This window comes from Ictalurus furcatus, chromosome 9 (assembly GCF_023375685.1).
Source record: "Ictalurus furcatus strain D&B chromosome 9, Billie_1.0, whole genome shotgun sequence".
NCBI classification, from domain to species: domain Eukaryota; kingdom Metazoa; phylum Chordata; class Actinopteri; order Siluriformes; family Ictaluridae; genus Ictalurus; species Ictalurus furcatus.
Window position 1 is genome coordinate 28,669,552 of NC_071263.1, and position 15,074 is coordinate 28,684,625.

Consider the following 15,074-nt stretch of genomic DNA (forward strand, 5'->3'; position numbering starts at 1 on the left):
ATCCTCTTTCTTTATCCCCACATGAACCTTTCCTTCTTCCTCATCCAATCTCCGTCACCCACCAATCGCCTGTTTTTGGGAGTCTTAAAGACTAAAGTATGCTTCCTCTGAGATGCCAGACTGCTTCCCCTTTAAACCGCTGTCCATGCAGGTCATACGATGGCTAAACACATTTGAAGGAGACACTAACTTCTAACTGTTCTGTACAGTATCTGTGAGCTTGCCCGCAAGCTGTTAGCATCGCTCTGATCTTCTTCACTGAGGAGTGAAGAAGACCGTCGTTTCCACCTAGAACACAGAATAACGATGTGCTCTCAGACCCCAAGCTCCCGTCTGAATGGCTGTAGCATTGCTTGAGATTCAAACTTGCATACTCTTCGTGATTTTACACTTGAATCTCATGTCGTGTGTGATGTAGATCATTAGTAGCAGCGTCTAAAGATGGTACCTAAGAGGGAAAGTGTTGTGTAAAACTCCAGGAGATGCAATTGTGCAATAAAGCGTTAGCGCAGTTAGACGGTGACGGTGATGGCGTCGTTATTATTATTAGACCGCGAGTCTCGTACATTCATTTCGACATGTGTTGTGTGGCAGCAGGACGTCGAGATGCCTGGTCGCCTCGGGGGAAGGCGCTGCGCTGGAGCCGTTATTCGAATGAGTCCTCTTGGCTTGTTTTCCAAATGTCTGTTAGATCCTGGCATTTCCTCTGAACACCTCTATCAGTGTTATGCATCAGCACCGGCGTCCTCATTTCACCTTTAAGTCTGCCTTTCCATGCTGTCGGAATGAACAATAAAGAGACAATCGATGGAGACCGTCCTCGTGTCCCTTTGGCGAGTCCTGGAAGCTGTGTGATTCATTTAAGGCTGACAGGTTGGCATTAACACAGATCTTCTCTCGATTTCTTTCTTTCCCTATTAGTTCTCTACGGGTGCTTTCACATATGAAGCGTTTAGTCTGTTTAAACAGAGCCCTGGTGTGGTTTTCCCCCCGCGGTGCCCGCCGTCACACTCGAGTGTGGATAAAAAACTCGGTCGAAAGTGATTTGACTCTGAATCGACTCGGCTACAGGAAGTGAATCGCACCCGCCTTGTGCTTGGTGTTTTTGTTGTTGTTGATTGATTTATTTATTTATTTTGTGAGCTGCTAAACTGAGCTGCAGGACACACACTAATGTGTGTTCGTGCTGTGTCCGTGGTGCCTCGTAAGCGCTAATTTGCAAGTTGTTAATTTGCACACACACACACACACACACACACAAAAAACATGGACGCCTCCACAAAAAGTGTCTTTTGAGTGTGTAAACATCACAGAAAGCTTTTACAGTTACAGGCCTGATTGGCTGTTGGTTCTGTTCTAATCTAGTGAACGTCACGCGACATTGTGGACTGAACTCGCAGCGCAACAACAACACGCTCGCACTTGTTGTCCTACAGCAAGTAGCCTAGCAACAAGCTAGCTGGCTAACGCTGGTGATAACGTAAGTGATATCACAAGATCCTCTTCTTGATCCCTTCCTCCTCAACCAGTCTCCACCACCCACCAATCCCCTGTTTTCGTGAGTGTTAAAGACTAAGGTACGCTTCCTCTGAGACTCTCAATTTCAAGAGTTGAAATTGCAAGGTTGAGGGGTGTTTTCTGGGATTTATACCAGTTGTAGGAGGGAAATTTCAAGTTGCGACTTCGGCGTTCTGGAAATCTGGACCAACATTAGTTATTTTTCTTCCTATGAGCCAGTATAGTGAAGATTTACATAACAGTGATAGTCTCCAGTGTCAGTGCTTTGTAACAGCCAGACGTAAAGCTGTAAACTTTTGGACAGAGGCGTTTGCGCTTTCTGGTTTCTCGTTAATGCAACATCACACGCAACCGTAAATGGATAAAAAGTACAATCACTAAAACTGTTAGATCTCATTGTTAAACTTACCATGGACACGTATTGTTTACTGTATTGTTCGAGTTATGATACAGTTTCAGGATTAAACCTTGGAAGCGGGAAGAAGGAACTTGGAATTTACGTCATTTTTTCGACGTCCGTGCGTTCAAGCTATACAGTGGGGGGAAAGCTAGCAACAAGCTAGCCCGGTAACTGTGATGCGTCATGTATGTTATAATCCTCAAAACAAAACCAGTGAGCTGTTTAGTCAGTATTATAGATTTAACAAGCGAGTGTTGATCGATCTAAAGCTGCTGTGTTTACTGTCGATGCTGTGAGCGGCCATTTTGATTTACGTCACTTGCTGAACTCGGGCTTGAGGAGAACTTCCTGAGCAGGAATTGTGTCATATGCAGCGTTAATATGTGATGTAGGTTGTTTTTTAAAAAAAAGCCATACAACGAATTGTACACTTCAAAGTGTATTCGCGCAACCATGAAAAACTTTCGCCACGCTTTCCTTTCGTGCCGGAAAGCGTGGTTCATTTCGGTGATTTGATGAGGCGGTTGCTGAGCGAGCTAATCACGCTGTGAAACAAATGCTTCTCGAAACGGCACTGTTGTGATTTCTGCCACAGCGGGCGCAATAAACTGTTGTTGTTCTCTTAAAGGTCTGGAATTACAGAATATTTTGCACTGGGAGGATAATTACGCAGAGCATCACGTCAAGAGTCTAGAGCTTTTTTTCACATCCGATTCACGTCCGGATAATTCGCAAGACCTTAACGCGACATTTCAGACGGAAATCAAACGTACACCACGGACATCGACAATCTGCTAAGAGACGTTTGGTGTCTGACGTTTTCAACCCCAAATTTGCCTTCGTGTGAAACTAAAATCGCAACTGTACTGTATTCAGTGCAGTTTTATTACAACTACAGCGTCCAGACGCACAGAAACACAGCAGCTGAGCTGAAGAATGAGACATTTTTATTGCCAGCACCTTTCAGTCCTGCTTGGGCAAAGAATTTTCAAAGCTGTTTCAAAACAGAGACGGCACGGTGAGCCTGAAAAGCCATTTAGGGGTCCATCTTGGGTGGATTAGAGGACCGCTTTCGTTTGAACATGAAAGAGTTTCGAGTCTAATCCCTCAATCAACATCAGAGCAGGACGAGAGGATATAACTGTCAGCCGTCGTCATCACACACTCGCGCACATCACACACACACACACACACACACACACACACACACACACACAGACTCCGACTTACACCAGAAAGACAGGGTTATATCCTTTATTTTTAACAACTTCTTTAAAGCAGAGCAAGATTAGCAAGTAGCATTTAATATTAAACCTGTACGCCTACTTATTAATGCTATTAGCCAATCAGGTGGCAGCAGTGCAATGCTTCACTTTCATCCCACAGATACGAATGGGGGAAAATGTTAGTGACATCAGTAGTTGGTGCCAGTTTTAGCAACCACTGATCTAATGGGTGATAATGGCACGAAAAACAAAACCAAAAAAACGTCCAGTTCTGCAGGCCTTATTGATGAACGAGGTCAGAGGTCAGAGTAGAATGGACAGACTGGTTCGAACTGACAGGAAGGACATAGCAACAACCGTGCTGAGCGGAAAAGCATCTCAGAATGCACGACACATCAACTCTTGAGGTGGAGGAGCGACAACAGCAGAAAACCTCATCGGGTTCCTCTCCTGTCAGCCAAGAACAGGAATCCGAGGCCACAGTGGGCAACCTGGGCAGCTGAAGAGCTGAAAAAAGACCAGACGAGATGAACTGAAGAGCTTGACCTGTATCTGCACGAGCTGACGCGTTGCGCTGCTGCTACACTGATTGGCTGATTGGATAACTGCAGGTGTACAGGTGTCTGTACATCTCTCTCTCTCTCACTCTCCCTCTCTATCTCTATCTCTGTGTATATCTTCCCCCCCAGCGGTCACCTACACCCCCAGTACTCCCACCTATAAGCAGACCCCGCCTCCAGTGCCCCCCCGCAGTGCCTCCAAACCCCTCATCTCCATCACAGCACAAAGCAGCACCGAGTCCACGCAGGACGCCTACCACGAGGGACGCCTGGCCAGAGGAGGTACACCACCGCCAAACCACCACTACTGACATTAGAGTTTAGGGCTGGTTTGAGTAATTGAAATACTCGTTATGTTGGTATTCGTTTCCCTATTTAGTATTCTTCTCTGTCTTCACCTGAACCCTAAACCTACTCTCTGTATTATTACTCCATGGGGGGGGGGGCAACGTAGCCGATACCGAAACCTTGAGTAACAGCCGATACCGATACCGGACATGTTTATTTTCTTTAAAGAGCACTATACTTTAAATGAATCTTTTAGACTGAAGTGTTTAAAAAAAAAATACAAAGCTAAAAACAAAACCGTTAAACACTTCCACGTAAAAATATAATATAATAAAGTAAATAAAGTACAAATAGAATCAAATCAATGAAACAAACAAACAAATAACAAAAAACACGCCCAAGTGTCGTTATACTGTATGTGAAAACGCTGTATGTGAATTCCAGTTCCAAAAAACTCTTTTCCAAATCCAAGTCCAATATTTTACATTTCTTAGAGGATCGGATTGAATTCATTCATTTTTTTTTTCTGATATCCAATCCACCTTTATTTATTTATTTATTTTTTGCTGGTTTCAGTGCGATACAGATCTTGGGTATCGGATCAGCGCCGTCTTTAGTCGTAACGGGTTCCAGGGATGTTCGTATTCACGAGTTGGGAAGTCGTAATTACGACTTTGTGGTGGCGTTCATGTGCGTTCGGCTTGTTAAAAAAATGAAATAAATCAAGGAACCAGGGTGATCCTTAATCAAAAGGGAAACGGGCACGAGTCGGAAAACCGGAACAAGACAGGAACAAAAAAAAAATAAGGCTCGGAAACGCACAATTACAAACGAACGAGACAGACTGAACAAAATCTAAACAGAGAACAGACTATCAGGAGGTGGACGAATCACAGGACAGGGGGCGGAGACAAGGTCCAAACAAAGGCAGGCCAAAACTAAACAAAAGCACATGACATGAAATCAAAACAAACAAGCAAAAGTAAGAGAAAAACATGTCGTATTTGACAGGAAATAAAGAGATAACAGTGGAGGCCAAATTTAAAAAGAAAATGATGGCAATATGAGCAAAATTGTTTAGAATCATATCACAGATTTAGCTTCTGTAGAATAAGTGATCTTATTTAGTTGATTTAGTGCAGACGTTTGTGTGCACAGTTATTGTGATTGTTGCAGCCAAAAATTCTTGATATTACTGCGGCTTTTTGTGTTTTTTTTTTTTTTTGATTTGACAAAATCGCGATCGCACGTAATTGTTCTGCGTGGTCTTTCGCAGTGATGTTTGTCGGTAAACGAGACCTTTTAGCTGGACTCGTGTTCGATTGAAGAGTTCTTTGGCTGAACGCGCGTCGTGACGACGTCACGTGACGTATCTCGTGCCGAATCTGCGTTCGTTTTGAAAGATGCCGAGCTCCTGCGATTACTGCGGCGTTTCCTCGATTGTTCGTTCATTTTGCCGATCGCAGTCTTGCAAAAACCTGATTAGAAACACCGATTCTCTGTGTTTGCTAATGTCGTAGAAGAGAGTTAAAGCCTGTGTCTGATCTGCAAGTCTTCATTAACCATCGCTGAGCAATTAGTATTAGTTACTGGTTGTAGCAAAAAAAAAAAACATACCTTAGCAAGTACAAATAATGAATAATGAACATTTCTATTTATTACTTTCGTTTTAAACAAATGTAAGATCCGTAAGCGTGTGTATTTTAATATTTATACTCGTTTCAAACTTATGGTTAGCAGAAAACGCTTATTTCAAGCATTTATTTCTAAACAGCAAAACTACTTTCCGTTTTAACGCTCGGACCTTTCACCGTTAAGCTTGAAATGAGGGATATTTGTACTCTTAATGAGGGATATTAGATCATTTATTTCCTTTATGCTTTATCCAGGATAGCTTGACTTTGTCCAACGTGAGTGTCCTGTACGTCTTCTGTATTCTTTACTCAGGACTGTGGGGTTCAGAGGGACTCGGGCTCGGTTTGGGTCGCACCCTCTACAATTCCACCGACAGCCTGGACAGCGCCAAGGCCGTCACCATCGCCATGGAAGCGGCGGCCATGGCCATGGCGGGAAAAAGACACCCGTCCACGGACTCCCACAGCTCGGTGCTGACCTGCGATAAAGCCATACTCGTATCCAAAGCCGAGGAATATCTTAAAACGCCCCGGTCATCTATAGGCATACAGGTTAGACACACACACACACACACACACACACACACACACACACACACACACAGGGTTATGTTCAAAACCAGTCATCATGTAGTTCACTATTACACACCATTCATAGTACCCATAATGCACTGCACTGTTCGAAGGTGTGGTTTATGATGCATCCAGTGATGAGTTAGTTTCGAAAACAAAAGTACAACAAATCAGCACCAGAATCACTAAACACGTCACAGATATCTCCGTGTAAACGTGTGTGATGTGTTTCAGCGTGGAGTTTTCCTTTAATTCATTCATCTTAATTCATCCATCTTCACACTGAGGCTGAATATAAATCATTTCCTATTCACTATAGATGTTCACTACACAGGGGATAATAGTAATGCTGCCACAGGACCTGTGTAGTACCCTGTGTGTGTGTACGTGTGTGTGTGTGTTTTGTTGTTGCACTAAAAATAGCTTCCCGTGAGTCATCGTAGTGCAATCTATTAATTAAGATTCAACTCAGACTCTCTCTTAGTCTCGGAACACTCTCTTTCTCTCTCCCTCTCTCTCTCTCTCCCTCTCTCTCTTTCTCTTTCTCCCTCTCTCTCTCCCTCTGTCTCTCTTTCTCTCTCTCTCTCCCTCTCTCCCTCTCTCTCTCCCTCTCTCTCTCTCTGTCTCTCTCTCCCTCTCTCCCTCTGTCTCTCTTTCTCTCTCTCTCTCTCCCTCTCTCCCTCTGTCTCTCTCTCCCTCTCTCCCTCTCTCTCTCTCTCCCTCTGTCTCTCTCTCTCTCTCTCTCTCTCTCCCTCTCTCTCTCTCTCTCTCTCTCTCTCCCCCCTCATCCTCTGATACTTTCTTTCTCAGTTTTATATTCTCAGCTTCAACCCACTCTTTGGCTCACTCGCTTCCTCAGTTTGATTTAGTGTGCAGTGCACTCGTCCTTGCATCCCTCGTTCCCTCACTCCTCTCTGCCTGTCTTCCTGCTGATTCTCTCTCTCTCTCTCTCTCTCTCTCTCCCCCTCTATCTCTGTGTTTTTGGCCCGAGCGAGAGTCTGGCATGAGCCGTGTCATTTCTCAGTGCCATCTGAAATGTCAGAGCAGTACTGGAAGAAAGCAGGACTCATACAATAATAGCACTGTGTGTGCGTGCGTGTGTGTGTGTGTGTGTGTGTGTGTGTGTCCTCACCGTCTCATCACCATGACACCGGCGTGCTTCACTTCAGATGCAACTTTTCCCCGACTCCCGCTCTGCTTTACGAGGCCGAGAGGCTGCATAAAATGTGTTTATTTCCATTTAGAAAGTTCAGAGTAATATGGAAAGCCTCAGGAGCCTCCATTATACAGTCTGATCAAAACGTGCATGATTGACAGCGCCGTTTCCTAGGCAACATTTAATACGAATTTTTTAAATAGAAACAGATGGTAACTGATGATAAGTTTTTTGCTTTTATACACATAACTCGAAAACTTTTTTTCTTTCAAGGAGCGAGGAGCGTGACACTCGATGCAACTCAAAACCATAAGTTGATGCGTTTTTCAAAAGTAATTAATATTGAATATGAATAAGAACATGCGATTTTCTGTCATGTACGGTCGTACGGTTGGCCGATACGACGATTTAATATCGTTACCGTTATAAATGATGTCACAGTGTGCTTTTCTGAGATATCACTCAAGTCACAATTTTTTTTTTTTATTTACTTTACTTCATAGTTACGTCAAATTCACATCAAAGTCAAATCCAATCATAATTTCGGTGTTACCTTTGTCTGAGTTTAATATTGTCAATATTTTTTTTTTTTTGATTTGAAAGAAAAACATTGTTTAAGCCATATAAAATAAATACACGTCCGTAGCTCCGAAAGAAGGAAAGAAAAATGTAAAGAATCTGCAAAACGTACATTTTTTATTTAATTAATATTAATGATTTAATTAACATTTACAACTGCCATTTAAATTTTTTTTTTGGGGGGGGGGGGTATTTTTGTAAATAAATATAAATAAATATTTGCATTTTATGAATAATTATAATTTTTTTTATGTAAAAAAAATTAACTTTAAAAAAAGTTAATTAGCACTTGCTGAGTTTGATTGGACAACGTGATTGGACAATAATTTAACACGTTGTATTGGTCACTCGTGAATTTTTTTTTTCTTTTTTTAAAAACACATTTACTGGATAATTTAACACAACGTGTGTTGAAATAGTAATACCTCAAAAAGTGTGTAGGATATGAACTCGTCCTTTCTGAGTACGCACGTCCCTGTGAACGAGCTGCTGTTATAGAAAATGAATCAACATCACCCGACCAATCAGAATCCAGAACTGGACGCCCGACAGCGCTGCGGTGGAACTCGTATACCCGAGCGTATTTGTCTCACTGAGAAAGTGTGACAGAAGAACGAGTTACTCACCGTGTCTCACTGATCATGACGTTAAATAACACTCCTGCTAATTACAGTGTGTGTAGGTGCGTCAATATGATACCCTGCTGCTAACTCTCTCTCTCTCTCACACACACACACACACCTAGAGACAGAGTACAGAGCGTAATTGATGCTCTACATAAAACATGTAAAGCTAACATCTTTAGCGCTACATTGTTTTTCCTCTTAGCTTCAGCTCACTGGTGTTAAACACATCCGCTAGCAACATCCCCTACTGATTTACACAATATAATAATTAGTCTAATGTTTGCTAGCTTGCTAACAAAACTGCATGATTTAAAAATAGTCAGTGTGATTAACCTATCCTTGTCTTTAGTTACAAAATGGTTAGCCAAGTGATAGCTAGCTTGCTAGTTAAACCGCATACTTGTTTCAACAAATACTGTACAGCCAGTGAGAATAATCTATCCTCTGCTTTTATTCACAAAATCCTTAGTCTAATGTTAGCGATCTTACTAGCTAGCTAATTAAACTAGTCCTAGCTAGCTTAATACATACCTGTGCTACTGGTGTTTATTATACAGTGTAATAGTTAACCTAGTATTAGCAAGGTAGTGAGACTCACCCTCTAGATCTACTTACGAATGTTAGCTAGCTCATTAGCTACTTGTGCTACTGCTTAACATGAGGTAATAGTCGATCGAATGTTAACTAGCTCATTAGCTACCTGTGCTACTGCTTAACATGAGGTAATAGTCAATCTAACGTTAGGTAGCTCATTAGCTACCTTTGCTCTTGCTTAACATGAGGTAATAGTCAATCTAATGTTAGCTAGCTCATTAGCTACCTTTGCTCTTGCTTAACATGAGGTAATAGTCAATCTAATGTTAGCTAGCTCATTAGCTACCTGTGCTCCTGCTTAACATGAGGTAATAGTCAGTCTAATATTAGCTAGCTCATTAGCTACCTGTGCTACTGCTTAACATGAGGTAATAGTCGATCTCATGTTAGCTAGCTCATTAGCTACCTGTGCTCTTGCTTAACATGAGGTAATAGTCAATCTAATGTTAGCTAGCTCATTAGCTACCTGTGCTGTGGGTTTTCTTAATATAAGAGTTAACATAGCTTACTAGTCTCCTGTGCCACTGCTAATGTTTAACCTATTGTTAGCTAGCTTACTAGCTACCTGTGCTGCTGCTTTACACAAGTAGGACAGGTAGCTAGTTAACCAAAGTTAATCTAGTGTTAACTAGCTGACTATCAATGCTGTGGATTTACTCAATATAATGTTTAACCTAATATTAGCTAGCTTACTAGCCACCTATGCTACTGGTGTACCAATGTAATAGTTAGCCTAGTGCTAGCTAGCTTACTAGTCCTTGGTTTTAAGTAATGCTTAGCTAGCAATAGATAGCAGTTTGAGCAGGTCAAATAAATACTGCTGGAGATGGAAAAGTAGCTAAGCTAAGACTACATAGCTGGCAACATTAGCATAATGCGATGTTTTTGTAGCTGGCTAGCTTAGCTAATATTGCTAAATAGGCACTTGTTTTGGTCTTTATTCATTATTTCTGTAACGCCAACTGTGTTTTCTCAGCAGACTGTTTATTTATTTATTTATTATTTTATTTCACCAGCCATGTTCATCAGCAAAGCACAGACTGTAAACAAAGATTCACGTCAGTTTTCAATCTGATTATTACCAGATTATTATTATCGTGCTAATTTGTGGTAAGCTCGCCTAAGTGAAAGTAAACTAGCGAGTGAAAGCAAGCCAGCAAGTAAAAGAAGACTGATAAATGAAGGCAAGCTAGCAAGTAAACCTTGAGTGAAAGCAAACTAGCGGGTCGAAAATAAACTAGTGGGTGAAAAACGTTAGCAACTAAAATCAATCAAGCGAGTAAAATCAACCTACTGAGTGAAGGTAAACTAACAAATAATAGCAAGCTAGCAAGTCAAAACATCCTAATCGGTGAAAGCGAACAAACACAAACTGGCGAGTGAAAGGAACTAGTGAGTGAAAGCAAAGTAGCAACTAGCAAGCGAAAGCAAATCAGTAAACTATTAACAGCAAACTCGTGAGCAAAAGCAAACTAGCGAGTGAAATTAAACTAGCAAATAAAAGCAAATTAGTGAGTGAAAGACAAAACTAGCAAGTCGAAGCAAACTAGCGAGTGAAATTAACTAGCGAGTGAAGCGCAAACTAGCGACTGAAAGCGGACTACTGAGTGAGAGTATATAACAATCCTCATTCTTGCATGGCTTTTTAGAATATTAAGCCACGCCCATTTGCAGAGTTGGTGGGTGTGATCAGTGAGGGGTGTACAGTAGGTGCGGAGCAGCGTGCAGTGAGACAGTAAAATAAAATAACGTATTAGATCTGATCGTGGCCTTAGCTATACAGTGTTGTGACATCACTCCAACGTCTTTCATCCTCCACGCTGTGTTTATTCTCGTTTATTTCCGTGTGAAGTTTGATTTTATGGCAGCGTTCGAGTGTTGGAGCTGTACACTGGATAATCAGCTTAGTTACTGATCACTGGCTCTTTATTCATTCCTCTGGTGACGCCTCTGTTCCTCCGCACTGACACACACACACACACACACACTCTCTTTCAGTGTGTGTTTAATTGGTCATTCTGTGTGTGTGTGTGTGTGTGTGTGTACATTTGTATGCAGACACGTCTGTTTCTTTAAAGCATATGCCTTTAAGGCAGCGCAAGGTTATTCTCTAATCTTTTAGTCACAAATCTCTCTCTATCTCTGTCTCTCTCTCTCTCTCACACACACACACACGCACCTAGAGTGACATTTAAGGTGGTTTTATATAAAGTAAGCGATTCTCAGTAACCTCATAACCTTTCAAAGCTAAACAAAACTTTAAGTAAGGAATAAAACACGCAGCGTCGCGCAGTTTTCGGAAAATAATCAGTGCGAGGTTTATACGTTTATTTTAGCGTTTATGGAAGGAGTCTCCAGTGTCAGCGCTTTGTAACGGTTCTCGTTGAACAATTAACTATCGCTGCTGTAACGCAAGTAAGAACGGGAACTCGTTCGACCTTATAAGAGGAATAAAACACTCCAGGACGTACTCCGCTTCATCACGCCACCCTGCTGCTGATTATTTTCCCAGAAGTGCACACCTCCAAGTGGTGACTTATTTTTACGATCTCTGTCCGAGAGGATGCTTCCAGAAACTTCCAGGATCTTGCTGTTTCTTTTGCTGTACGTTACCGCAGGGGGATTCGGCAGCCGACTGTAGTGAGTCTAACGTTTGTTTTCGGGAGGTTTCTAAAGGGAGAAAAAAGAATCCGTAGGTAAGATAACACTTCGGTGAACGGTCTTTAACGTACGACAGCGTGGAAAAGAACAAATCTGTGATCCTGTGGGACTCGCAGACTTTAGATCTGTACAGATGAACAAGCAGCAAACCGACCACACAGAGTTTCAGCAGATAAGAAAGGGGGAAAAAAGAAAACAACAAAACAAACAGCAGCGGTGATAGATGTCGCAATCCCAAGTGGCCGTGACGTTCGGAGGAAGGATTTACAAGAAAGCGGAGAAATACCCAGGAATATAAACGGGACTCGAGAGAACGTTGGCGGTGAAAATCACGTGAATCGTCGTCGTCCCGGCGCTGACGGCCGTGAGTTTTAGTAGAAGAGAGAAGATTTTAATGGTCAAATTTATAAAGGGATGAGACGAGGGTTTTTTTTGTTTCTAATTCCCGTCTCACTTTTATTTCATATGGTTCCGAAGTCTAAAATAATCACCTTCAAATTGAAGCAAGTTGCGTGCGCGGTTTAAAAACCACCTAGCTGTATGAAGACCAGGAATGAAATCACCATCACCAAATAATAAACAAAACAAAAAAAACAACAAATTACCCACACCAAGAGAGAAATGTGATGTAAATAACAACAACTAAATGCCCCAAGACCAAATAAATAAATAAATAAATAAACAAGCTGAAAGAAAAAAAAAAAAGGAAAATACGGCAGAAACGATCACTCTAAATGCGATTACTGAGCATCATGCCATCTTTTTAATCACCAAATTACTCAAATTAATATTATTTCCCGTTTATCTTTTCGTCTTTTCTTTTAAGACATATTTTTGTTTACTAATGTGCAACCGCAACCTCACTTCATACTAACAATAATTTGTAATTGGGAAAATAGCAGTAAATGATGAACAGTAAAAGAATGTGATTCATGTTTTATAAAAGCAGCCATATTTTAAGCAAATTATCTTTCAGTTTATTAACCTGGCTGGTTTTTTTAAAATGTTTTTTTTTTTTTTTTTCAACACAATTACACATTAAGGGGAAAAACATCGTTTACATATTACTGTGAGCTTCTGCAGTATATTGGAGAGGTTAAAAACACTCGTGCTGTGTCGTGCTGTTATAGGAAAATAATCAATAACAGGGAGGTGTGATGAGGCGGAGTTACTGTTACCACCGGTTTTATTTTGCTATAACAGCACGTCCCAAAGTGCTTTATTCCTCTTATACTACAGCAATCGGCAATGATCACAATTTTTATTCATTAAAAAATGTAGTGACGTTTAATGTCCACTATAAACAGTCGTTCCCTCACCAGCCTCTCTTTAGTCTCTCTTGACGTTGATAAAACGGAGCTTGTCATGTTACTGAGAAACCGCAGAGCAGCGTGAACAACACTGAAGATAAAACTTAAAGTTACAGTTTTACCTCTGACACTGACACCAGAGACTCCTTCCATAAACTTCACCACATTGGTGAACCCTAACCCTATAATCCTAACCCTAACCCTATAACCCTAACCCTATAATCCTAACCCTAACCCTATAACCCTAACCCTATAGCCCTATAACCCTAATCCTATAACCATAACCCTATAATCCTAACCCTAACCCTATAACCCTAACCCTATAACCCTAACCCTAACCCTATAACCCTAACCCTATAGCCCTATAACCCTAATCCTATAACCATAACCCTATAATCCTAACCCTAACCCTATAACCCTAACCCTATAACCCTAACCCTATAACCCTAACGCTATAGCCCTATAACCCTATAGCCCTATAACCCTAACCCTATAAACCTAATCCTATAACCCTATAGCCCTACCCCTATAGCCATATAACCCTAATCCTATAACCTTAACCCTATAATCCTAACCCTAACCTTATAACCCTAACCCTATAGCCCTATAACCCTAACCCTATAACCCTAACCCTATAACCCTAACCCTAACCCTATAGCCCTATAACCCTAACCCTATAACCCTAACCACCCTATAACCCTAACCCTATAATCCTAACCCTAACCCTATAGCCCTAAACCCTAACCCTATAACCCTATAACCCTATAGCCCTAAACCCTATAACCCTATAACCCTAACCCTATAACCCTAACCCTATAGCCCTATAACCCTAATCCTATAACCATAACCCTATAATCCTAACCCTAACCCTATAACCCTAACCCTATAACCCTAACCCTATAGCCCTATAACCCTATAGGCCTATAACCCTAACCCTATAAACCTAATCCTATAACCCTATAGCCCTACCCCTATAGCCATATAACCCTAATCCTATAACCTTAACCCTATAATCCTAACCCTAACCTTATAACCCTAACCCTATAGCCCTATAACCCTAACCCTATAACCCTAACCCTATAACCCTAACCCTAACCCTATAACCCTAACCACCCTATAACCCTAACCCTATAATCCTAACCCTAACCCTATAGCCCTAAACCCTAACCCTATAACCCTATAACCCTATAGCCCTAAACCCTATAACCCTATAACCCTAACCCTATAACCCTAACCCTATAATCCTAACCCTAACCCTATAGCCCTAAACCTCTAACCCTAATCCTATAACCCTATAGTCCTATAACCCTAATCCTATAACCCTAACCCTATAATCCTAACCCTATAACCCTAACCCTATAATCCTAACCCTATAACCCTAACCCTATAACCCTATCCCTATAACCCTATAACCCTAACCCTATAACCCTATAACTCTAACCCTATAACCCTATAACCCTAACCCTAAAGCCCTATAACTCTAACCCTATAACTCTAAACCTATAACCTTATAACTCTAACCTTATAACCCTAATCCTATAACCCTATAGCCCTATAACCCTAATCCTATAACCCTAACCCTATAATCCTAACCCTAACCCTATAACCCTAATCCTATAACCCTATCCCTATAACCCTATAACCCTAACCCTATAACCCTATAACTCTAACCCTATAACCCTATAACCCTAACCCTAACCCTAAAGCCCTATAACTCTAACCCTATGACTCTAAACCTATAACCTTATAACTCTAACCTTATAACCCTAATCCTATAACCCTATAGCCCTATAACCATAATCCTATAACCCTAACCCTATAATCCTAACCCCAACCCTATAACCCTATCCCTATAGCCCTATAACCCTAACCCTATAACCCTAACCCTATAACCCTATAACTCTAACCCTGTAGCCCTATAACCCTAACAACCCTATAACCCTAACCCT

At 41.4% G+C, this 15,074-nt stretch overlaps 1 protein-coding gene and 1 long non-coding RNA gene across 2 annotated transcripts in view; one reads left to right on the top strand and one right to left on the bottom strand.

Annotated features, from left to right (window-relative positions):
- Positions 1-15,074, top strand: part of dlgap2a (discs, large (Drosophila) homolog-associated protein 2a) — an 89,060-nt gene that overhangs the window by 61,591 nt on the left and 12,395 nt on the right. Inside the window, exons 7-8 of the mRNA XM_053633709.1 lie at positions 3,834-3,986; positions 5,940-6,178. Coding sequence (XP_053489684.1) covers positions 3,834-3,986; positions 5,940-6,178 — 392 coding nt within the window. The remainder of the gene's footprint in view (positions 1-3,833; positions 3,987-5,939; positions 6,179-15,074) is intronic.
- Positions 6,042-8,651, bottom strand: LOC128613130 (uncharacterized). The gene is made up of 3 exons (XR_008386832.1): positions 8,360-8,651; positions 7,332-7,414; positions 6,042-6,164 (listed from the first exon to the last, which is right to left on the bottom strand). It is a non-coding gene; the product is annotated as an uncharacterized LOC128613130 (long non-coding RNA).